Raw genomic sequence first — 26,235 nt, 5'->3', positions numbered from 1 at the left:
ATCGAATTCTAATGTCTTTTAACATTTATTCTAGGTTCAAAGTTTATTGCTTATAGAAACTAACCACCTAAAGTCAAACGACTTTCACATCTGTGGTAATTTACTGAGAAAAGTTGTCATATTGCCATGCAACTCGTTAAAATCAATTAGCATTAAGGAATAGATGATTTGAGAATGTTTACTACCAAATAACTGATTAATGTACTAGTCTCAATCCCACATCAGGTTAGCTGTTGTCCATTAATCATAGTGGTAATATCTTGACTGAGACATTTGTGGTACCTTTTCTAACTACACATGGGCATCTGTTGTATCACAACGGCAGTAGCAACTGTCATGAAACCCAATTTTTTCATCATCGTGTTGATTACCATTAGCTTACTTTAATCAAAAATCAAAATGACACTTGGATTAAGATACAAGCCTATACATTATGAAACAGTCAACCTACTGCTAAACCTAGAAAATAATAATGTCAAGTTGGGCTTTTCGTTGAACTTCAGTATAAACTTATTGAAATTTGTGTAGTTGAAATCATTAGTCAACTGAAGCTAGATCACAATGGAAAACCTGGAAGCACTGGACACCCATTTCGTCCTAATGCGGGACTTCTCGGCAGTACGCATCCACGATCCCGCACTCGCGAGATTCTAACCCAGGACCTACCAGTCTCGCTCCAGAGCACTTAACCGATTGACCACTGAGCCGGAATCCGATGATTTTAATGTCTAACTTCAACCAATCCACGAAGTTGAGCGACCGTTCTAGTGAGTTCTAATGAGGAGCAGTGACCAGTGGAGTTCAACCAGATCTGTTGTGAAATATCAACTCACTGAAGACAATTTGTGAACGGTTGCTCAAACATCGTGGATTGGTTGAAGTTAGACATTAACACCATCGGATCCGGCCGGCTCAATGGTCTAGTGGTTAAGTGCTCGACAGCGAGACTATTAGGTCTTGGGTTCGAATCTCGTGAGGTGGGATTGTGGATGCGCACTGCTGAGGAGTCCCACAATAAGACGAAACGGGCATTCAGTTGCTTCCAGGTTTTGCATGTTGGTCTAGCTTCAATCGACTTATGACTTCAACTATGCAAATACTTAAATCTTCACAAAACCCCTTCTTACTGAAATCTGTTGAAACTCATTGTAAACTATAAAATTTAAAGAAAAACTATTCATTACAAATTTGTTAATGATAGCATAGAAGCAATGATAAAAACAGATCTATGATAAACAATGTAAATAAATACATTTCTTTTAGAATAAAAGATCATTTTGGTAAATTTTATGGATCAAAAATTGATCTGAAAAATAAAAAAGAAACCATAGTGAATGTTAAAGCAAAAAGCGATAAGAAAAAATTAGTGTTTGTCTCTTGATTATAACTCCGCCTGTAGCTCTTATAGAGTTACTGCCGGTCCCAAGCCCGGGTAAAGGAGGAGGGTTGGGCATGGGGTTAGCGATGCCATCCTATAGAAAACCAACTCTCTGAGAAACGCTAACCAGAACTGGTGGGCGGCCTATGCTCCTTCACGAGGGGTAGCAGGCGTAAGTAAGTAAGTAAGTGAGTAAGTCTTGATTATACATCAAGAAACATCTTATAGTTGTCTCATACTATAGTGAATGAATATTCAATAATGAGAAACGTTTATTGAAGATAAACATGACAACGATAACATGAACATGATTCTCTTAGATCTTCATTGAATATTGATAGGTAATAGTCATCGTTCAAACACGTGATTTACATTTAAATAGAAATAAAGCATTAAAATTGTCAGCCGAATTTAGGATAAGTTCAAAATGGGATTGCATCGACATTCTCTGAACAGTTTACTTTCTTTTTACTATCATAGTTCTGATTTTACGGATAAATATGATTAATTATGGCGGTCATATGGAAAAGAGCTTAATGGCAAGCATATTAATAACAGTAATAGAGCAAGATAGGAATGATAATTCTGATGATGTAATCGGAAATAAGCAGAAAGCCTTATGAGATAAATTAAGATTAGATTTAATTGGTAACCGTTTTAATGTGAATCTACAATATGACGTTGTGCTCCAAAGCTCATACCAGATTGTGAAGCCACTTGATCTTTACCTGCGCCCATTTGTAGGCTAATGACACCCTGACCTTCTTTAGACATGTCACCAACTTTAATATCTGCAATATGTCTCTGACCACCATGACTCATTCCAGCTTGGCTAGCACCTTTGTTCGAGCCCATTTGAAGACCGATAATACCCTGACCTTCTTTTGACATATCACCAACTTTAATGTCTGCAATATGTCTCTGACCACCATGACTCATTCCAGCTTGGCTAGCACCTTTGTTTGAACCCATTTGAAGACCGATAACACCCTGACCTTCTTTCGAAGCAGCATCTACTTTAATATCTGTAATGTGTCGTGGTCCACCATGACTCATTCCAGCTTGGCTAGCACCTTTGTTCGTGCCCATCTGAAGACCGATGACACCCTGACTTTCTTTCGAAGCAGCATCTACCTTAATATCTGTAATGTGTCGTGGTCCACCATGACTCATTCCAGCTTGGCTAGCACATTTATTAGTTCCAGCTTGCAAACCAATTATGCCTTCGGATGCTCTAAGTTGTTCTTCAGTGAACTCACGTTTATTCTCATACGTTGGCTTAGGACCACATACGGGTCCATTAAAATTGTTACGTTGACACTATTTCAGAAAAAGAAGAAGAACAATGAATATTTCCCTCAACCATTATCGAACATTAAACAGTAATTAATAAAGATATTATAAACACTGTAGCATCCCAAACCATTTAACGAAATTATTGATCGGTACCTATGGAAGATATACATCTCAGGCCAAAATAAGGTCAACTCCAAAATTATTTCACTTGGTCCTTCGACAATCCTTTAAGTACTTTCTCCAACTCTGTTGATTTAAGAATCCTCTCCAGTTATAAATACCAAATGAGTGTTTTACGAAATGTATGTATGGACGGAAGATATCCTGTAGTAAGACACATTCTTACTTATATCTTTATTTTTAATCGTAACTTAGTGGGAAATTAAAATTTCACTGATCATTCTGTTCCGCGAAATGTTTTACGTTTTCATCCCTTACCTACTTAAGGACAATTAAGTAGTTTAAAATTTTCAAAATATTTTAGGATCTTATCGTAGGTGCTCGACGGTTGATGTAGCCTTCTGATGAAAACGGTCCTCCAATGTTAGTTTATTTAAGTGCTTTAAGAATGTGGAGAGAATGTTTACCTTCAAATTGTATCTATTCAAAAGCCGCTTAGTAAATGTAAAACTCAGCTATACAATTTATTATGCTCCTGAATGTTTTCAACACATTCATATAAAAATATTACAACTAACACACGAACATAAAATGAACCTAACTCCTTTTTGTATAGAATTAGGCTAATATTATGTATAACGATCAACGCTGGGAATACAATGAAATGTGATGGTTAATGCGTACTGAGAGTTGAGAGATAGTTTGGCTCCAGTCCTTATTCTAATAGTATCACCTCAAATCAAATGTGAAATCAACATAATTTGATATGAGTTTATCTCTGAATATAATGAATAGTTTCTATTTTCGGTATACAACTAAAACGGAATGAGAGAGTTTCTGTAGGCCACAACTTGATGACTTTGGTCGGACATAACTTTAATCAATCAGAATATTATTTTTCGTCATTGAAATAGTTATGAGAGAACTAAAATTGAAGCTTAGGAACAAACTAAAGTTGTTTTATAAGCAAAGCTAGATAGTGGCTAGCAGTAAAATCCAGGAAGCGCGTTTATTTGGGACTCATCAGCTGGATGTACATGTAGCCTAGAGTTGATGTTCACTCAGGGACTCTAACTCAGTACCGTTCGCTTCAAACGCCATAGCGTTATCTACTTAGCTACCCTCTTGTGCAATGGGGTGTTTGACTGCAATCGATCAGTCTCTGCCAATAAGAGACCGATCAATTGCAGTCCTAAGCAACAATGAGAAGAGACAAACAAACAACATGAAGTGAACTTAAAGTTGTTTTGTTTGTAGCAACATTTATAAACTATTTTACGAAAGATCTTACTTAACTCACAACATTGTTATTATTTGCTAATTTGTCTAGTTCATTTATAAATGTCTGAAGATAATGATATTTAATACATTTTCCCCTTTGTTTCAAGTTAGTAGATGTCATAAGTAATACAGCCGAGAATATGCTGTGTCAGTTAAATTTCCGAGTACCCGAATACATAGGGAATGACATTTCCAATTTCTAAGGTTTTTAATCGGTAGATATTTATACTAACCACTCAGTCAAATTATATAAAACTACTATGCTTATTTGCACTTATAAACTGGTATGTCCTGGGTTCGAGTCTCGCGAGGCAAGGTCATAGATGCGCACTTCTGAGGAGCCCCACAATAGGACGAAATGACCGTCCAGTGCTTCCAGGTTTCGCTTGGTGGTCTAGCTTCAATTGACTCATGCTTTCAACCATGAAAATACTGAAATCTCCACAAAACCCCTTCTGATACTTATAAAATAGCTTAAAGAAAAATTAGCAATACTATCGATCAGTCAAGTAAAGTTCTTGCTAAATAAATTGACTCAATTTATTACTTAATTTCATGGTAAATAAATGAGATAAGACAAATAATGATCAACATAAAATATACACGTTAGCGGAATACAAATTGGATTAAAGCACATTTCGTGCAGGATTATGTTGCCACATGCTGATTGGCTATTTCTCAACCAATCAGAGTTGGTGGATACTTGGAGGACACTCTAGAATCTTCTCATGTAAAAACTGTAAATATCCTAACGTTTTTCTTACTATGCTTCTTACTTCCATATACTCTGGTTATTTTGAATATAATTTCATTCCTGTTCAACTGTGTTTTGATTTGGGGATTTGTAGAGTGAATTGGTATCCAAGATTACTAAGTAATAGGAATAGCTTGGTGGTAATAAGAGAAATTATAACAATGTAATTATTCAATAAACTAACCTCTGTTCCAAGTTGTAGTAATGTATTTAAAACTTGTGGCATATTACGTAATTCATATAAATCAACGGTTTGAAACAAACTAGCTCTAGGTACTCCATAGGCAACTGCTGCATTGAGAAAAGTTTGAATATTTTCCATCTATAAAATTGCACAGAAATAACAGTAAACATAATCTACAAAGAATATGAGTCATACAACATTTGCTTCTTTATTAACTTGGTCTCTTTCATCAAAAACTCAGACAAGTATGAATCTGACAGAAATAATCGTAGTGAAGAGGTCAATCTACAAATTTCAATCTTTTTCATGACAGTTGTCTATTTCCAATTACAACTCAGTTTTCAGTACAATTTGACCTTCAAATCTAGTATTCCATCATAACGGGACTTCATTTCGTGGTTTCAATAGACGACACAGTTACGGATTAAAATATATCACCTTCCGCTACAGAAGTAAAATCGATGGAAAAGTTTTCATTAAATCTTATTTGCCACACATCGGCACACTCAGGAACTGTATGACCAAGCAATTAAATTCAAAATTGTACTCAGAAACCATATACAGGTTTTATGATGTAAATAAATTTCCCTATTGAAATAAATATTATTTCTGGGATGGAAGAAAAGATCAACAAAGTAAACTCTAGGCGAAATTCATACATTCTGTCATATTACCTACTTACTTACGCCTGTTACCCCTACTCGAGGAGCATAGGACGCCCACCAGCATTCTCCATCCAACCCTGTCCCAACCAATTCTTTCCAGTTAACATTCATCATTTTCACATCTGTTTCTATTTCCTGACGTAATGTGCTCTTTGGCCTTCCACTTTTCCGCTTTCCTTCCAAATTCCAAGTTAGGGATTGCCTCGTGATGCAGTTTGGTGATTTCCTCAATGTATGTTCTATCCACTTCCAACGTCTTTTCCTAATTTCCTCTTCAGCTGCAAGCTGGTTTGTCCTCTCTCATAAAACTCTGTTGCTGATAGTATCCGATCAGTGAATGTTGAGTATCTGACGTAGACAACTGTTTATAAATACTTGTACCTTCCTGACGATGGATGTAGTAGTTCTCCACGTTTCAGCTCCGTACAGTAGAACAGACTGACTTGACATTCGTATTGAGGATTGTCACTTTGAATTTAGTTGACAGTTGTTTTGAGTAGCATATGTTCTTCAATTGTAGAAATCCTGTATTTGCATTGCCAATTCTCACCTTTCAATCTGCATCCGATCCTCCTTGTTTATCAATGATGCTTCCCAGGTACGTGAATGTTTCCACCTCTTCCAGAGTTTCGCCATCAAGTGTGATTGGGTTGGTGTTCTCTGTGTTGCATTTGAGAATCTTGCTTTTCCTTTGTGTATGTTGAGGCTTATTGATGCAGAGGCTGCTGCTACATTTGTTGTCTTCGTCTGTATCTGTTCGTGTTCATGAGATAAGAGGGCTAGTTTATCTGCGAAGTCCAAATCATCTAATTGGTTCTGAGATGTCCATTGTATTCCGTGCTCCCAATCAGATGTGGAGGTCTTCATAACCCAGCCAATCACCAGAAGAAAGAGGAAGGGTGAGAGTAGACAGCCTTGTCTGACTCCGGTCCTTACTAAATTAAGTCATATTCTGCTAATTCTAATGATCTAGTCATGTCGAATGAAATCCATAATCATTGAGATAAATGTTTTCAATAAATCGATTTCCGATATCATTTCATTAGATATCAAATTGTTTTAATGATTCATTTATTTCTAATGAAGTCGTAAATAAGTTTTAGAAAAATATTTCAAATGCAGTTTAATGAGAAGGTACCATGGGTATAAATCTTAGTTCATGCAATAATGAACTTGGATTGAACAATAATAAAACTGAGATCACAGATAGTCTTGAAGTTACCATCCATTCAGATCTAGCCACTACATTTCAGTCAAAATTCTCAGAAAATTCTTTAACTTCAAGTTCATTACTCTCAGTTTTATTTTTATAATATTCGGCCGACTACAACAAGTGGCTGCTCACATTGTTATGAATCAATTCATAAGAGAAGTTTCCAGTCTGATTAGGAGGAAGGAAGTGATATTAAAAACTTATTCTTAATTAGCGATTGGACAATAACATAAAAATATCTTAAATATAACGTTGATAGTTGAGCTGCAGTTCGTAGATGAAATAGAAAAAGTGATTTCAACGAAGATGAAAACATTTAATAAATAAGTCAAGGGTATCACCATTTATCCAATGTTATCCCAGAAGGACCCAACACCATTTTGTGGGAGAGGTGATATGGTGACCAACGACCTAGTTGGTTATAGTGCGAACGACATACGAAATTGTTTTCTCCAGTAGTCTGTAATGACATCCTGAGTAGGAGTAATTCTATAACTTGGTAATATCTGTTAGTTATAAATACTTAATCGTATGATGCAGTAAATGTGTTATTGACTAGTTGGTATTCAATACTTCTTAATTCAATTTATTTGATTTTAATGTAGATCTAACTGTAAATAAACCATATAAAATGTCTGTACATGCATCATTTTAATTTATTTTGAGGGAAAAATAAATCCATATCGTTCTATCGTTAGATTCGCAGCTTTAGTATCCCATACTAGTCAGTCAAGCAGTGACACAGAAAACAATATCAACATGGGTATAATTCATCATCAGATTGTCATTTATCTAAATTTCTCCTACTTCATTTTATAATATTAATGATCTTACAAGCAAAGTGATGTTTCGCAGATTTAGGTGGATCAATATTACCTTTCACATTCCAATAGTTTTACCTATAGCTGTTTCTGATATGATTTAATTACTCATTCAGGTACTTTAATTCGTAATCCTCATATCTATATATGATAAAGCTCGAACAATTCAAGATTCCGAATCAATGATATTTATCTCAACAATCAAAGCAATTGAACTCCTCCTGTAGCTCCTGCGGGGGAATCCTGAAGGCCAAAGGAAAAGAAGAAGACCAAAGAACACATTACTCCGAGAAATAGAGACAGACATGAGAAGAATGAACAAAAGTTGGATAGAATTAAAAAGAAAGGCCCAGGACAGAGTGGGTTGGAGAATGCTGGTCGGCGGCCTATGCTCCATTGGGAGTAACAGGCCTAAGTAAGTAAGTAATCAAAGCAATGAAGTAAGGAAGTAATAAAATTTTAACTGATTCAAAGAAGGATTCATTTCGGCATAATAGTTAAACGGGATGTGAAAAAAATTTTCTTTTGATAGGCGACTAGACATTACGTAATTTTAATATTACTATTCGTTATCATTCTACCTACCTGTTTAAAAGGAGCGGTCATTGTATTGGCTTTGAATGGTCTTTTCATTTTAGCTGCAGCTGATGGAAGAGATGCAGTGCCATCAAAAACGACATTGATCAACCTATTTATTAGACGAGATAGGGATCCATTTAAGCAAAAATTTTATTTAACAAATAAACAAACTAATATAACAAAAAGCAACAAATAACGTTAGAAGTAATCGGTCAATTGTAAACATACTTCTATATAAGCTACATATCAAACTACTTCTAAAGCAATAACGGTATTAATATATGATTGGGTTTGAGTTGTGAGTGCAGGATCGCAGATGAGCACTGCGGGTGATTCCCATACAAGCACCAGACGGTCACTCAGTTATTCCAGGCTCTTAAGAATGGTCTAACATTGATCGGTTTATGATCTCATTGAAATAATGACAAGAAATAGAGAGTATAACCCATGTGGAGATCATCAAGGAATTATTACCAAAATGTACTACGAACCTAAACTTCAAATTCAATGATGAAATGTATAGAAAAACAGATGGTGTGGAGATGGGTTCACCCTCAAGTCCCATATTAGCTGACATTTTTCTCGCTAAACTACAAAACGGTGCACTCGTACAGCAGATTGACAAGTTTTCATTTTACTGCCGATATATGGACGATACGTCCCTCTTTTGCAAACTATGAAATGACTAAGTAGAAACACTCGAGCGATTTATTGACACTCATCCGTCCATACAATTTACACGTGAGGAAGAAAATAGAGGTAGAATAGCGTTCCTAGATGTTCTACATACAAGGAAAAAAGATGGTTCATTAAGAAGTTAAAGAAACAAGAAAACTAATTGGACTGACTAATACACAAATTTTAATAATTTTGTTCCTCTACAGTACAAAAGGAACCTGATTAAGACATATCACTATAGAACGAAGACGATATTCTCCCTAGATGCAGTTGAAGACGAAACAAATGAATTGTATACGACTCTGAAAAAAAGGATATCCGGAGACATTTAAAAATAAACATTTAACAAATAATTTACATCATAAGGAATGCTTATCTGTGAGCAAAAAGCCTGAGTATATACGATTACAATTTACAGGCGATGCATCCGGTGAAATGGTAAGACCAAAGTTACACAGAGCAATCCAAAGAACTTTTAATGCAGGCAAACTACAATTATTGTTTTCTACACATCCAATGATCACTCCGAAGTTGAAACAGAAATTACCTAAACTAGTCACTACTCCTGTGGAGCAGGTTATATTGGCAGGTGTTCTAAGAATTTGTTTTTTCAAGTTTGCGAGCACCTCCCAGTGTCTTTAGGCAAAGGTCTAGTTGAAACTGTTAACAGCTTCATATTAGCTAATTTAGCACAAACGGGCCTATATTGAGCAATCTTTCACAATGATATATTGTGTTAACAGCAATCTGCCTAAATCCGTCAGAATGAGAATCCTGAAGACGGATGAAGCAGTCGCTATTCAGATCAAAAAGCCAAAGCTTGGCTTCCAAAACAAATATGTTCAACCGCTTCTTCTTGTGTGGCCGACTTCGGGCCTCGTTAGTTAATAGTCAATTTTATGATAATGAGTCGTAATTTGATCGATGTTCATTTTTATATATTAAACTAATCGCACTCACATTTGATTATTATTATTACACTTGCTAACCTTTTTGGGGAAATTTATTCAGCATCCAACCCTATCTACTAATTCTTGTCTAATCCTTTTTATTCAACATATTACGTAATTTCTGATTTGTAATTACATTATCCTCTCTCTCTCTCTTACCCAACATCGACCATATTTATTCTGATCATTTATCTCACAATTTCATCATACTTATAAACTGATTCACCCAAGCATTGACAAGTTGATTTGATTTTATATGACAAACAATCCTTGATTCACATGTTACAATTTTAAATGACATATTCTGCCTGGAGCCCCTCTGGGGCTACTGTCGGTCCCAAGTCCGGATAAAGGAGGAAGGTTGGGCATGGGGTTAGCGACCTCATCCATCAAAAAACTAACTTGCTATAAAAACGCTAACCAGAAATACTTTCAATTAAACCTGGACAATTTTATGGATTATTAATTTGGATATGTAATTGTAGAACCGGATTATCTATCAAGAACTGACGTACAGTTTTGGAATACACTTCAAATCTTCTTGTATAATAACAACTTAGTGTTACAAGTCAGTCATTTCGTCAGTGGGAGAAAATTACGAGGAAAAGTAAATTACTAATAGCTCATGATTTCATTGATCTCTCAATACTTCAAAAACGTATCTGAAGTAATGTCATAGAATTAAGAGTATCGACAAATTTTAGTTCCCTGTGTTCCACGTTTTTAAAGTAAAACACACAAGATTTTTCATGAAAATCCTTGGCTTTTGAAGAGAGCGTCAAATAACTTGTGTATACCACATCATAACTAGAGCGGTGAAAGTCACAGAGAATTTTCTTTACATGTGTTTAGCAACTTTGATCACGAACTCACTGGGGTTATCGAAACTTCCAAGAGATAAGTGAAGGATATACAGTTCCGAAACAACAATGTCATTCAAAAGGTGTTCCTCACCTTTCAAATATTCATACGATGCCTCTCAAGGCATCCAAATAACTCATCAAATACAATTATCTTCAATGTATATTCGAAATCTATGAGACATCTCGGTAACGGTTCGATTTTTAAGCAGCTGAATAAGTAATTATTGCTTAGATTTGGTGAATATTATTGAGTACAGAGAAAAAACTCTTACAGAAACTATAATACTCAGCTACTTCAAATGATAATTGATTTCAGTCTTCCATGAGACTACCAAAGTTTGTCTAAAAAGCCCTAAGTAAGATGGTATAATTACCTATTTATCTCTATGTCCACGAAATTCGTTAACTAATCAAAGTGATTTAATGTTCTCAAAAAAAGTGTTCACATTTACTTGATTAATATCTGTCCATTTTTCAAAGCAGCAGCAACATTTTCTCTGCCAAATGGTACATTTTCATTTGTTAATTGATTTAGCCAATTGATGGCTTCAGCTTCACTTTCTGCATCATATTTACTATTCAACTAGTATAGAAAACAACAACAAAAAATACATGAGAGACTTGAACTCTTGAAAAAAGAAACAATTTCAAAGTATATTTAATAAAGTATCTCAGTGGTCTCACTAGTATCTCAGTGGTCTATCGGTCAAGTGCTCTGGTGCGAGACTGGTAGGTCCTGAGTTGGAATCTCGCTCGCGAGGTGGGATCGTGGATGCTCACTGCTGAGGCGTCCCACAAGAGGACGAAACGGCTGTCCAGTGCTTCCACGTTTTCTACGATGGTCTAGCTTCAATTGACTCATGATTTCAAGTATATAAAAATTATCCTAATGTTAAAGAAATTTGGTTTTTCACACAATTAATCTCAAATTGATGGAGTTATTTATATCCAAGAATAAAAGTACATTATAGTTATTCATTGTTAATAGCTTACAAGGGCGGCCTGCTTAAACATCTGGGCTACCTGTTCCTGTCATCTATATATTTCAACAAGTTATCTAATATTGTTTGTTTTAATACATCATTATGGCTATTAAGCACACAACCTGTTCCGGTGCGTTTCTGAAAACTGTACAACCTTTCGCTGTAAAGGTTACAAAAGGCCTAATCAGAGATGTCTTGTTTGCTGGGAACATGCAGCAAAAAGAATATACATTATTCATATGTCGATTGACTGAACTGCTGACATCCAACTGGCGATCACTGAATGTTTATCATCAAGAGCAACGAAGAAATAAGAAACGTAAACATGTTGAAATACTTTATGCTGAGAATTCGATTTTGTACCAAATAATATAATATTGAATAAAGCTAATAATGATAATAATAATAAGTACAGATAAAATTACATTCTAGTATAACCACATTGATGAATGACTTATCAGCCAACATCTTACCTTAAGGTTGAAAGTTGGTGTAATATATCTTTTAATTAATATTTGGTATATTATGACTTTTGAACAAAAAGACCTTACACTTGTACTTTTATATTAGATTACCTGATATCTTATCGCCTTGTAAAAGCGATTAATTACAATGTTGTTCGTTCTGCAAATGGTTTATAGTGTCTTCTGTACCTGATTTTTTACTGTCTTATTGAAACATATTCATTTCGTTTGTGAAAAAAACTTTTTATACTGGTAATCTAAAACATATTGGAATACTTCACATTTTCAAATGTCAATAGGTCAGATGTTACCTTGTAGTAAACAAGAAAATAAGTGAGAACAATCGAATGTATTTGAGCACAAAATTACACCTTAGTAAAATCTGAAAACCATACGGTAAATAGTAAGCAGAGATGGATAGTGGCTAGCAGTGGAATCCAGGACGCGGGTTTCGTCCTATACAGTAAATACTTCATTTGCAAAATGTCAATCAATCGTCTCAGAGTTCATTGTTCCTTCGTTTCCATACCAATAATTCTTTTTTGTCATTCTTTTTTCTTCCATCTTCTTAACCTTCTACTTCTAGACATTCCACTTTCGATTGATGATATATACTACTTATATCTGTCGACATCAGTAGCACACACCATAATCTTAGTAAACCTTTATTTAAACTTCCACAAAGATCATTCAACTTCCCAAACAGCCTGAAATATGTTTGGATAAACGTGGCTTACATTTAGTTTTCTCAAACATATCTAATATATCATGTCAATATACTCGAACTATGATTCAAAAACTGTTAGGCAAAATTGGTTTTAAGATTACATTGTCTGAATACATCCAGTCATAAAAAAAGAGATGTTCCTTCTAAAATTAAAATGGTTTAGTTATCAATAATTTTATACCACGACTATTGTAAGGAATATTGAAGTTTAATTCTTATCTACTAGGAATGAAACAAGAATACTGAATGTTATCAGAAGGGGGTTTTTGTGGATATTTCAGTATTTTCATAGTTGAAATCATGAGTTAATTGAAGCTAGACCACCGTAGAAAACCTGGAAGCACTGGACGGCCGTTTCGTCCTATTGTGGGACTCCTCAGCAGTACGCATCCACGTCATCGCCCCGCGAGCGAGATTCCAACCCAGGACCTACCAGTCTCGCGCCAGAGCACTTAACCCCTTTTGATATAGATTTAGTTTACTCAACATTTCATTTTTTTTTAATCAATGTATTTAATTCTTTCCTTACTATTGTATACTATCATAATTAAGAATAATTTAATATTAAACTTACCCGACGATTAATTTGTACATCCATACCCATATCGCTCATTCGAGTAGCCATTTGTTTTTTAGTTAAGTATTATGTTTTGTGAGAGAGTTAATACAGAGTTTGGAAAAAATGAATTCAGATTCACACTGATGTAAATCTAAAGATTTTGTAATGAAATTGGTTCTGATTCAAATGATAGGCACCTTTGAAAGTGTGTAGTCCAAAGTTTTCTATCAATATTACCTTTTTGTAACCTTGAAAATTTTTTTTTCTGAATTATTATTTATGTACCTTCTTAAAAATAATCGTTTATCAATGTTTATTAGTATGTACTATCCTTTTTTGGCTTATTATATAAACACGTATATTGCTTTCCTTAAAAGGAAACTATATTGAATTGATTTTTAGATTCATTTCATTATTAGGTGTAACCTTCCCTTCACTTCACTATGTGGCCAAACCAATCATTATGACAATAACAACATGTAGGACATATTAAAGAGAAATTAACACATTTCAAATGGGTCGACTTCATTTGTTTGCCTGTTTCCTCTTCTTAAATATCATATTTCTGTGCAGATTGCGAAGCAAATCATATGCACATAGAACACATTAAGGATACAAACACAAAAAATGGTTTAGGATAGACATTAAACTATAAGACATATCTATTTTGTCACTAGACATTTGATATCCAACACTTGGGATTAGTACTATGAACCTGAACAACAATATGGACAAACTAACATGGATTTACTGTTTAAGTGAAAATAAATGACTGTTATGAGTTGTAACAATTCTATGTTTTGATATGAATCCATCTTTAAAAGTCTCACATTCAGTGTACATTGACGCTCTGGCGCAAGACTGGTAGGTTGTGGGTTTGAATCTCGCTCGCGAGACGGGATCGTGAATACGCCCTGCTGAAGAGTCCCACAATAGGACGAAACGGCCGTTCAGTGCTTCCAGGTTTTCTACGGTGGTCCAGCTTCAACTGACTCATGATTTCAAGTATATATAAAAATTTATACTATTTATTAGTATGTACAACTTAAGTAAAGCAAGGAGTAGTAGTATTAGTTTATGTTGATGTCGTTCTAATGATCGTCGTGGTTGTTTCTAAAATCTGTCACTATTTCGAGGTAGACATTACTGTTTTGGTTAGAAATTCATTTCCAGGACTGATATGTATATTATTTTGTCATTATTAGGCTGGCTCTCTCGACAGTGAGACTATGAATTATGGACGACTTTTGAGCTACACCGAAGTGACACTGAGAGTGTCCACCTACTTACTAGGGTTAAATGAGAGTTATAAAGCAGTTTGAAGAATAAGGATTATGATTCACAGTTGATGGTTAGGGTTAGGAATTAGATTTACGGTTTTTCATCAGAAATTGACATCAGTTAAAATGCCAAGACACTATTTGGCCAAATGGATGAGTAAATTTGCCGGCGAAATCTCAGGCCTGTTATCTTGTGTCTGATTTGTTCGTCCATAAATTATAGTCTCGTCATTTTAACCTTTTGACTTTTCACTTTGTTGAGTTCCTATCGTGTTGTTAGTTAGAAGTTTGTTATTTCGCATGTATATTTATTTGTTATATATTTTAAACTGTCTGAGTTTTCTTGTATTCAATGGTGTTTAGTGTGATATTTAAATAAATTTCTAGTCAAATACTTTTTAAGTCGGAAGTAAAATCAAGACATATTTCGCAAACCACATTTAAATTAGGGTTATGACTATTTCATCGAACTATGAAACGTGGATTATCTTACTTACTTACTTACTTACTTACTTACTTACTTACTTACTTACTTACTTACTTACTTGGGCCTGTTACTCCCAATGAAACATAGGCCGCCGACCAGAATTCTACAACCCACTCACTCTGTCATGCGCTTCCTTTCTAGTTCTATCCATTGTTTGTTCATTCTTCTCATGTCTGTCTCCATTTCTCCGCGTAATGTGTTCTTTGGACTTCCTCTTCTCCTTTGACATTCAGGATTCCATGTGAGGGCTTGTCTTGTGACGCAATCTGGGGATTTCCTCAAAGTGTGCCCAATCCACTTCCAGCGCTTCTTCCTGATTTCCTCATCCGCTGAAATCTGGTTCGTTGTCTCGCACAGTAACTTGTTGCTGATAGTGTCTAGCCAACGGATCCGAAGTATCTTGCGTAGACAACTGTTAATAAACACTTGTATCTTCTGGATGATGGCTTTCGTAGTTCTGTAGTATCGGTTGTTATGTTAAGCCCATATACTTTATTCTAACTTCTGGCCCAAGCTAATTCACCTATACATTATGAGTCATATTTTGATCTTGTTAATTATTCGCTTATTAACGTTGACTGTATTTTTATATGAGCGTATATGTGTACCCTTCGTATCCTATTCATCATATGTCTGTCATTCATTTTTGTCTGATTATAAATATTGAGTAATGCTTGCTCATAGCAAGTTGGCTTCCCCGCCATCTCCACTATGCATCATCTTTGCTTCGCTCGCTTACATTTGCTCATGTGCCCACAGCTTTCTGGTCTGCATCATTCATCAATAAAAATGTAGTTGCCGCTTTCTTTTGCCTTCTGATTTTATACACCGTTAAAATTGGTATAATAACGGTTATCGCAGTGAACAATTATTGAAGCACGGCACTACAGTTCTCCACGTCCCCGCCCCATACAATAAAACTGTTTTGATATTTGTATTGAAAATTGTGATCTTGGAGTTGGTTGACAATTGTTTTGAGTTCCAGTTGTCAAAAAACGCTAACCAGTGGATTATCTTGAAACGACAATATTTTCTAATTTAACTATAAACATAATTTTATTACTCTGTCTTGAACATGGATTCTTTATCACCAGAATAATGCTTCAGTCGAAATGATGTTAGTTTTCGAAACTCGCCTTCAATACCATTACTATCTGCTACTAAATTAAGTAACTATTGAACTTAAATCTTCTTCTTGTGCCGTATACTGATAGGGCACATAACATTGTCTTGTGTTTATGTGTGACAGCACCCACGCATTCAGTTACCTGTATACATATTCAGATATACGTATATAAATTTTAATATTCTCTCTCTCCAACGGTCAATTAATTGTGATTCACTAATTCTCTTTTCGGCAAATTTGTTTTCAAGGCTGTACAATCGAAAAACTACATACCTATTTTTCAAGGTGATAATAATAACAACAATGGTAGGGATAATAAAATTCTGTTACACGTGGTAACAGTGAGGTAGAATAAACAAAGGTATTAAAACGTTATTATTATCAGGGAAACTAATAATAGTTTTAATCTCGGTTGTAAAGAAAACACTTTATATAAACATCGATTTCAAATGTCAAAGTTACCGAAGTCTCAAAGAGAAATATTTCCGATTAGCAACAACTTTACGAATAATTTTTTCCAGCCAATCAATGTTCATCAAAAATCTTACGGATAAATGATCCCACTTGATCAATTCTGTGTACGATAATCAATTTACCTGTTCATGTGGAACCAGGTATATAGGTCGATCGATGAACAATTGACCTAAAAGAATTCAAGAACAAAAACCCAGTATGGCTAAAAGGAAGTGGAAGCGACTCAATAAGAAACTCAATCATTGAATACAGGTCACTCAATCAAAGCGGACTCTGCGTTAAAGTTTATCTACAGGGTAAGTAGAAGACTAACAAAGGCAGTTATATTGCATCTTAATATTGCCGAAGCACCAGCTATATATTATCTAGAGTTGTGTGTTCAAAAGAAGGTGGTACAACCACTTCTTCTACCATAGTCTTAATCGATTATAATTTTCTTCCTCCATACTTTTCTTCCTTCACAGTCATTTGCATCTCCTTTTATCTCCTCTATAGACCTTTTATCCCCAAATGGTTTATTTCTGTTTCGATGATCATCCTGATTACATTTCATTTCAATTTAAAAATTTTATCTTATCATGCTGGGCCTTCTTTTCTCAATAAAAATTTCCTTATCTATCTTGATGATGAATATTCAAGATCTTAACCATAAAACTGTAGTGACCTACTTTTACGATGAAAACACGATTGGTATAATGGAAACAATTATGATTACAACCGATTGTATCAGTGATTGTTTTACTGTGTTTGTTTGTTTAAGTGCACCACAGAGACCCTTTTCCATCCGTTGCCTGTGACCTTGCACGAACTCGCTTACACTCGGCAGTTCCGCTTGTAAACTTTGGTACGTCTCAGTATTCTTTCGAAACAACAAGATCGCCAACAAATATACCTTATTTCAACCATCAACAGTCCTCTGATTTTTGGCTTACCGAGGGATCCAACTCGATACCTGGCACGTGATCTTCTTTCAGTATGGATCGTAGTCAATCGCGACTGGACACCAACTACATCTGGTGAGCCAATTTGCTAAATCGTCTCAACCTCTGGAAAACCTCCCAAAGAAGATTACCAAGGTGAGTCTATTATCTATCTATCCACATTTGTTGCTCGTATTCGTATTGATATTTTTCAATATCTAATATTCTGAAAACAACTCAATATGGTAGATAACGATGAGAATGGCATTAATATAATAGACTCAGGGGTACATGGAATAAATTTCCGACCTGTCTCCTTTATTCCCCACGACCCAGAAGTTTGTTTCGCAGCAATGGAATCTCAATTCAAGATCCACTGCATAACGAATCAACGGCAAAAGTATGTTTACTCTCTGGAAACTCTGCCTGGGGATCATATAGCTGCTGTTCATGAGGTTGTCCTCAACCCGAATGTACCTAATGTTTACGATCGTCTCAAGGAGGCGATCCTTAGACATTTCATCCCTTCGAGGGAAGAACGATTGGGGACTTCATTGGCACGTCATCCCCTGGGTGATGCTAATCCGAGCCATCACCTCACGCGCCTGCGATCGCTTGCAGGTCCCACTACAGCCGATTCCGAAATCGTTGAGGAACTGTGGCTCGAATCTCTACCAGCACATTTACAACCAACCAACGACTAACGGTTCTGCTTGAGGACACCACACTTACCCAGATGGCCATTATAGCAGATAAGATATTGGCAAGGGCTAACATCCGAGACAACTATATAGTTGCCTCAACATCACGCTCGAACGTCGATCTTGACGCTAGTCACATTTCGGCTCAGGGTGATAGGGATAGATATATTCATACCCATCTCAATTTTCGAGATCGATCCAATATATCAGAACCCTACGTCCCCCGAGACAGGTCACTCTCCCTTGAAGCTGTAAAAGCTCGCCCGAAGCAGGTATCTTTCATGCCACGCCAAAAGGCGATTTCGGAAGCGAGTTATGGTCGGCTCTGGTTCTACAGTGCCTTCGGGTTCGGTGCCCACCGTTGTTGATCCCCCTGCTCACAAAAGGTCGCGAACCTTCGAGCTGACGAGTAAATGCGGCCATACTTGCCGACCCTTCACCTCAGGTTGGTCGTTCATTTTATGTGCACGATTATTGCACTAACGCTAAGTATCTAGTGGATACGGGTGCTCAAGTTTCTGTCGTACCGATTGGTAACAGTAAGTCTCGAGCTACGATGGTTCAACTACGCGCTATAGATGTCTCAGTCATTCCTATCTATGGTACACGACACCTTACGGTCAACCTGAGCGGTCGACAACAGTACGTGTGAACGTTCATCATTGCTGATGTTCCCACAACCATACTTTGTATCGATTTCCTACAGCACTATGAATTGCTAGTCGATTCGCATAGGCTGCAGCTAATCGATACTTCGTCGAACTGCAAATTCATAGGCTTTAAAGCTCACACAAACGCGCACCGAATCTTAGGCGTATTTCATACACATGACGATGTGTTCCACGCCTTATTCTAAAAATTCCCTCAATCGACTAAACCTCTTTAGGAGATCCCATCCTTTACTAATCGTGTGGTACACCATATAGTCACCCGCAGACCCCCAGTCAAGGCAAAACCTCGCCGACTGGCAACGGACAAATTAGCTTTTGCTAAACGTGAGTTTGACAACTTACTAGCTACTGGTATTATTCGTCCTTTTCAGAGTCCATGGGCCTCACCTCTCCACATGGTTGGCAAAAAGGATGGGGTTAGTTGGAGACCATGTGGCGACTACCGAGCATTGAACGTAGTTACACGTTTTGATAGCTACCCCATCCCTCGCATACATGACATCACAACATCACTCAATGGCAAGACTATTTTTTCTAGGATCGATCTGGTACGAGCATATCATCAGATCCCAGTCGCTCTTGAAAACATCAAGAAAACCGCTTTCATCGCTCCTTTCGGTCTGTTTGAGTTCCTACGAACGCCATTTGGATTACGGAATGCTGCTCAAACTTTCCAAAGATTTATAGATAGCATAGTACGAGACTTCGATTTTGTTCACGTCTATATTGATGATCTGCTGATTGAATCATCAAACATAGATGAACATTATCAGCACTTAACACTACTATTCCAGTGCCTTTCGGATAACGGAATAATAGTCAACCCGGACTAGCGTGAACTTGGGAAACTGGAAATAAAATTCTCAAGTCATGTTATTACGCATGTAGGTATTCTACCTTGTGAGGACAAACTGATATGTCTTGTAGATTGTAGTTTTTCCCCGTCGCCACTGTTATATCTTGTAAGTTGAACGCTTTATTCAGATCCTAAGCTATTCTGATACCCCCAGGCTAGCACTACTCAGTGACTTGAAGACCAGAGAGAAGACACGAGTATCAAAGAAACACTTTACTACAAGGTTCATTTATGTACAGAAAAACAGGGGTTTTATAGTAATTAAAAGACTTTGAGTTTCCATAGTAGCAGTGTGTTAAACAGCCAATCAGGACCTCGTTATTTTAGTAGCATAGCTTCTAACTAATCGCTGATTGGTTGGGCTCTTTATGAGCCTCTGGAGGCTCTGATAGAGTTTACTGTAAGCCGACTTAACACAAACCACGTGCAATAATGGAGCACACCGGCAATCCACGCAGTTCGGGATTGAACGATGCCGCATGTACTGCATTTTCAGAGATCGAAACGGTTCTAGCTCAAGCCACACTTCTCTCTCATCCTGACTTATCAGACACGCTTAGTATAGGGGTTGATGCATCAGGTTTCTCCACGGAGACGAGATGTAGTGTTCTTGATCGAGGACTGCTAAAAGCCTACTGTGACATCAAACACTTCCAGCACACAGTAGAAGGTCGCAATTTCATCTTATTTACCGACCATAAACCTTGAACGTATGTTCTGCGTACCAAGTCTGACCGCTTCTCACTACGAGAGTGCAGACATTTGGGCCATATCTCTCAGTTCACGACAGACCTTCGTCACGTTAAAGGTCAGTAGAACTACGTTGCTGATGCTCTATCACGTATCCGAATGAATGCAGTTACTTTACCGGTGCTTGATCTCTCTGCTATGGCCGTCGCCCAAGCAAGTGATTCCCAATGTACAGATGCACAACATTCTACATCCCTTCAGTGCCGGGAAGTACCCCTGGCTACTAGCTCAGGTACTATCCTCTGTGATACTTATACTGGTCTCCCCCAACTCATCGTACCGCCTGCTTATCGTCGTCTCGTTTTTGATGCCCTGCACGGACTATCTCATCCAGGTATTACAGCCACATTTCACTTCATGGCTGCACGATACGTTTGGCCGTTCATGAATAAAGATTTCCGTATGTGGGTAAAGCAATGATTACAATGTTAACAATCAAAAGTGCACAAACATGTAGCTGCCCTCATTGGCACGTTCGCTCTGCCTGATGCTCGCTTCGATCACGTTCATATAGAAATTGTGGGACCATTGCCACCATCGCACGGGTATGACCATATACCCACGTGCATCAATTGTTTCATAAGACGGCCCGAAGCTATTCCCATCACGTCTATTACGACGGAGACAGCTGCTCACATCTTTGAAGAGCGATGGGTAGCTATGTAAGGTTGTCCCTCTACTGTCACGACTGATAGAGGACAACGACTCGAGTCCAAATTATTCTCCTCGCTGACCCGGCTGTTTGGTACGGAACGCATACGCGCAACCGCCTACCACCCGGTATCAAATGGTTTGGTTGAATGGTTTCATCGCCAACTCAAAAGTGCACTTCGAGCACAGGAAAACAACAATTGGTACAAAACCTTGACGCTCATCCTCCTAGGTATCAGAATGAGGTTAAAGGCAGATATTGAATGTTTCGCCGCTGAACTTGTATTCGGTACGACATTACGTCTGCCTGGGGAATTTTCACACCATGAAGCAGTAACAACTTTGGTCAGTCCGACTACGTTCAACTATCGTCTGAATTTACGAGAACACTGCCTCCAGTGTCAACCCGTATACAACATCTACAGGTCGCTCTCCCTCGAAAGTAATCTACCTGCCCACGTGTTTTCATATTAGTAGATTCGGTACGCACTACAGTCAGTTGATGTATTCGTTCGACCTGCATTGTGACGTAGTAAACACGTATTTGGACGTTGCAACCCGTCACGACAACCTCTAGAATAGGCACACCAAGGACTTGTTTAAGTCCTTCACCATGGACCTAAGTACTATATCATTGATAGAAACGAAACTAACGATAACATCAGTATTGACTGTATTAATTCTACGTATTTAGGAGACCTTTATCATGTCTATTTTCCTTAGGTACGATCGGATGACATGAGTTTCACAAATACGATGGCTTCTGCGATCATCAGCAATCATGATGAAACCTCGATGGTTTCTGCAAACCGGCTGAAAAAAGACAAGCTTTGGAAAAACAGTAAAATTTTCGGAACTCTTTAACGATTACTGCATGTAGAACACTACATAATATTTTGTTCTATCCTGATTTTTTCCTGTATTATTGTGTAAAAGAACCAAAAACAAACTCTTTTCTAATGTACTTATTTATACGGGTACATTTATGTATTCCCAAAAATCCAAAAGTGGTCATTCTGTGAAAACTGTTTCTACGCTATTGCAAGTTTACAAAACACATGTATACTAGTTTAGTTTCCTTTTTTCGCCCGTTTTGTGTCCTTGCGTACGAGTGTAATTTGCCATGCACCTATAATTTAGTTTTTCTTTTCTAGGACGACTGAAAAAGATTGAAAAATGTTAAAGATTACGATGGATAAAATTTTTCATTGTATTTGTTATCCATTAACATATTACACAACATGTCCCTCATGGTGAGAAATGACGACAAGGCGCCAATGGACATAACGAGCTATCGGAAGAGTGTTTACCGAAGATGAACGCGTTCGCTTTAAACTTCAGGCTGGCCACGTCCTAGGGGCATCACTATCGCACTATTGTGAGGGAGTGGGCTGTAGCGGTGAATAGACAGTTCTTTATATTTCCAACATTGGATACTGACCTCAAAGGTTTTTCTGAGCACACGGGTACGCATACGCACCAGGTCACGAGTGGGATAGTCGTGCTACGCATCCCCTGCTGCTGAAGCCGGCTTAGACAAGACGTTTCTCAGTATATCGATAGCTTTTCGAATATATTTTCGGACCGCTTCACTTCTAACTTCTAATCTGAGTGGGTTAGCATGCTTAAATTATAAAGGTGTTATGTGAAAAGAAGTTGCCAAGTTCCGAACACCTCTGAGATCTTCAAGCTTTTCCGATTAGAGAAAAATTCGTCGGTTAGCTTTGTTTGATACTGGAGCTCATATTCCTTTATTGCCTTTTTGCATTGATTCCTTGCTTGTTTGAACTGCCTAAAAATGTAACGAGTTCATTTATATTTTGAAGAAAGCATTATATCTGAACGAATGAACTGCAATCAACTTTTATAGATTATATTTACTAAACAACCCTGCTTGGGATGCATACTGTGAGTCAGTATATGTTGTAACTTGTAGATCATGCATGTAAAAATGGCATGTACCTGCCCTTGTAGAAATATATTATTATTATATTCCGCTCTATAGTACTTTTCGAGTCTGAGATTTTAAAGAGTGTGACTTCTCATGGTGGTATGTTCAGATTCAGATTTGTGTAGTAAGGACAGAAGGCCTGCGGTCTATGTTATTACCTTTCTAGTATGCTTCTATGTGTTTTCAGTTTTCTTCTGCTTCGGGTAACAGGTCCCAAGGATTGGTGATTCGGTGTGAAAACCTGTATGCCACAAGTATTTTGTTCATTCTTGGCTTTTCTACTAGCCTGCTATGTCATCTGTGATGTTCCGATCTAGTGGGAAGAAGAAGAGAGGATATATTGCTTTAAAAATCATTTCTCAGTATTCTGTACATCAAAATTAGGTCTCCCCTTAGTCTGAGATAGGACTGAGTAAAGAGGTCCACCTTTTCAAGCCGTTTTTTGTATGGTAAACTCCGAAGTTCTGGAATTGCATGGGTAGCAGCCCTCTGTACTTTTTTGTATATCAGAGTCACCTTTTAAACAGGAGCTCGAAGCCTGAACACAGTTCTGAAGCTTAGCTGACAGATGCATTTCCAACAGGGATCGGAGACAGACAAGGCTTTCTACTTTCCCTCTTCTTCTTTCTTCTGGTGATTGACCGGATTATGAAGACTTCGACATCTGAGGGGAAATACAGAATACAATGGACATCTCAGAATCAATTAGATGATTTGGACTTCACAGATGACCTAGCCCTCCTCTCTCATAGACACGAACAGATACAGACGAAGACAACAAATGTAGCGGCAGCCTCTGCATCAATAAGCCTCAACATACACAAAGGAAAAGCAAGATTCTCAAATGCAACACAGAGAACACCAACCCAATCACACTTGATGGCGAAACTCTGGAAGAGGTGGAAACATTCACGTACCTGGGAAGCATCATTGATAAACAAGGAGGATCGGATGCAGATTGAAAGGTGAGAATTGGCAATGCAAATACAGGATTTCTACAATTGAAGAACATATGCTACTCAAAACAACTGTCAACTAAATTCAAAGTGACAATCCTCAATACGAATGTCAAGTCAGTCTGTTCTACTGTACGGAGCTGAAACGTGGAGAACTACTACATCCATCGTCAAGAAGGTACAAGTATTTATAAACAGTTGTCTACGTCAGATACTCAACATTCACTGATCGGATACTATCAGCAACAGAGTTTTATGAGAGAGGACAAACCAGCTTGCAGCTGAAGAGGAAATTAGGAAAAGACGTTGGAAGTGGATAGAACATACATTGAGGAAATCACCAAACTGCATCACGAGGCAATCCCTAACTTGGAATTTGGAAGGAAAGCGGAAAAGTGGAAGGCCAAAGAGCACATTACGTCAGGAAATAGAAACAGATGTGAAAATGATGAATGTTAACTGGAAAGAATTGGTTGGGACAGGGTTGGATGGAGAATGCTGGTGTGCGGCCTATACTTCTCCACAAGGGATAACAAGCGTAAGCAAGTAATATATATATATATTCTGAAAATAATTACAGAAGTCACGCCAGTTCACATGCATGATCAACTTGATATTTTAGTGAACATGGTAGTATCTAACTTGGTGAATGTCCGTCTTAAATACCAGACGGTTCTAAATCTCATAGATGTGACCTCCAAACAATGGGTTGTAGTCTTATGTTCATGACTCACTGTCACCCCAAGATCCTTGTGAGACCGAACCACGGGTACTGGCACTTCCCCTATGTTGTACTTATTAACCTTTGTTTCCACAAAATGCATATAAACACACTTTGCCGCGTTGATAGGTATCAGCCACTCTTTGGATCAGTTAATCACGATACATAAGTCTACGAGTAGTGCGCATACATCTGCGTCTCCCGTTATTTCTCGCTAGAGTTTTACATCGTCAGCGTATAATAACATTGGGGACCTTACTATACTTGGGAGATCATTTACATCCAGTATAAAAAGTAAAGAACTTAGAACAGAACCATAAAGTACTCGGCTAAGTACTGGTCTACAGGTGTGACACTTCGAATTTACTCTTGATTTCTGCCAACGACCTACTAACAAATCCCTTAGCCATTTTAGTAGAAGTTCGGCAATGTCAAGATTTCCCAGCTCTAACAGTAGTCTATTTGTTGGCACGTTGTCAAATGCTGTGCTGAAGTCTATGTAGGCCACATGCACTGATTTTTCATTGTCTAGAGCTTCTATCCCTTGCTACCTTGCTATAAGGTTTGTTGTACAAGGTAAACCTTTTCTGAAACCAAGTTGTTCGCTGTTTAACAAATTGTTGGTTTCCACAAATGTCCTTATTGTCTTCTTGACTACTTTTTTCAGTATTTTATCTGCTGCATTGGTGAGACTGACAGGTCTGTAGTTGTTGTCTTTGTCCTGTTTTATATATTGTAGTGGCGACTGCACTCTTCCAGTCCATAGGTAACACACCTTGGTCAAGTAACAGATTGAATATCACAGTCAGTGGGGCCGAGATATATTGTGCGGTATGTCTCAAGATTTTGGGGTGTACTTCATCTAGCCCTGTTGACTTTTTTATGTCTGAGGTGCTAAGAGCCTTAAATACATCGTCTTGATCGAAATCAACGGTGAGCAAACTATTTGTTGACTTTGTAATTGTGTTTAGTTCTTCGTCTAGAGGAGGTTCATGAGTGCATACTGCCTGCCACAGAACCTCTCGGTCTACAGAGTCAAATGCTGCTTTTAAGTCAAGAAAAACTATCATTGTCGGACGCCGATAAGCATGTCTGTGCTCTAAAACTTGACGAATAGTGAATATGTGGTCGATACAGCCACGACCAGGTCTGAAGCCAGCCTGATTTTCTCGGGAA

At 37.4% G+C, this 26,235-nt stretch overlaps 1 protein-coding gene across 1 annotated transcript; it reads right to left on the bottom strand.

Moving 5' to 3' along the window:
- Positions 1–1,161: 1,161 nt before the first annotated feature.
- Smp_078690 (calponin homolog, putative) lies at positions 1,162–13,741 on the bottom strand. The gene is made up of 5 exons (XM_018791795.1): positions 13,531–13,741; positions 11,235–11,365; positions 8,298–8,400; positions 5,014–5,151; positions 1,162–2,698 (listed from the first exon to the last, which is right to left on the bottom strand). The coding sequence occupies exons 1-5, from the start codon at positions 13,579–13,581 to the stop codon at positions 2,036–2,038; spliced, it is 1,086 nt and encodes a 361-aa protein (XP_018645022.1). The 5' UTR covers positions 13,582–13,741; the 3' UTR covers positions 1,162–2,035.
- Between the last annotated feature and the right edge of the window lie 12,494 nt (positions 13,742–26,235).

The sequence above is a fragment of the Schistosoma mansoni genome (assembly GCF_000237925.1).
Source record: "Schistosoma mansoni, WGS project CABG00000000 data, chromosome 1 unplaced supercontig 0071, strain Puerto Rico, whole genome shotgun sequence".
NCBI classification, from domain to species: Eukaryota; Metazoa; Platyhelminthes; class Trematoda; order Strigeidida; family Schistosomatidae; genus Schistosoma; species Schistosoma mansoni.
The sequence above is the reverse complement of the archived record's forward strand: the minus strand, read 5'-3'. Positions and strand labels throughout refer to the sequence as shown.

Excerpts from the sequence above, each read along its gene's own strand:
- Smp_078690 (XM_018791795.1), bottom strand. The coding sequence starts at position 13,581 with ATGGCTACTCGAATGAGCGATATGGGTATGGATGTACAAATTAATCGT. Across the intron at positions 11,366-13,530 it reads ATGTACAAATTAATCGTCGG|TTGAATAGTAAATATGATGC; the intron begins GTAAGTTTAATA and ends TTTCTATACTAG. Across the intron at positions 5,152-8,297 it reads TGACCGCTCCTTTTAAACAG|ATGGAAAATATTCAAACTTT; the intron begins GTAGGTAGAATG and ends GCAATTTTATAG.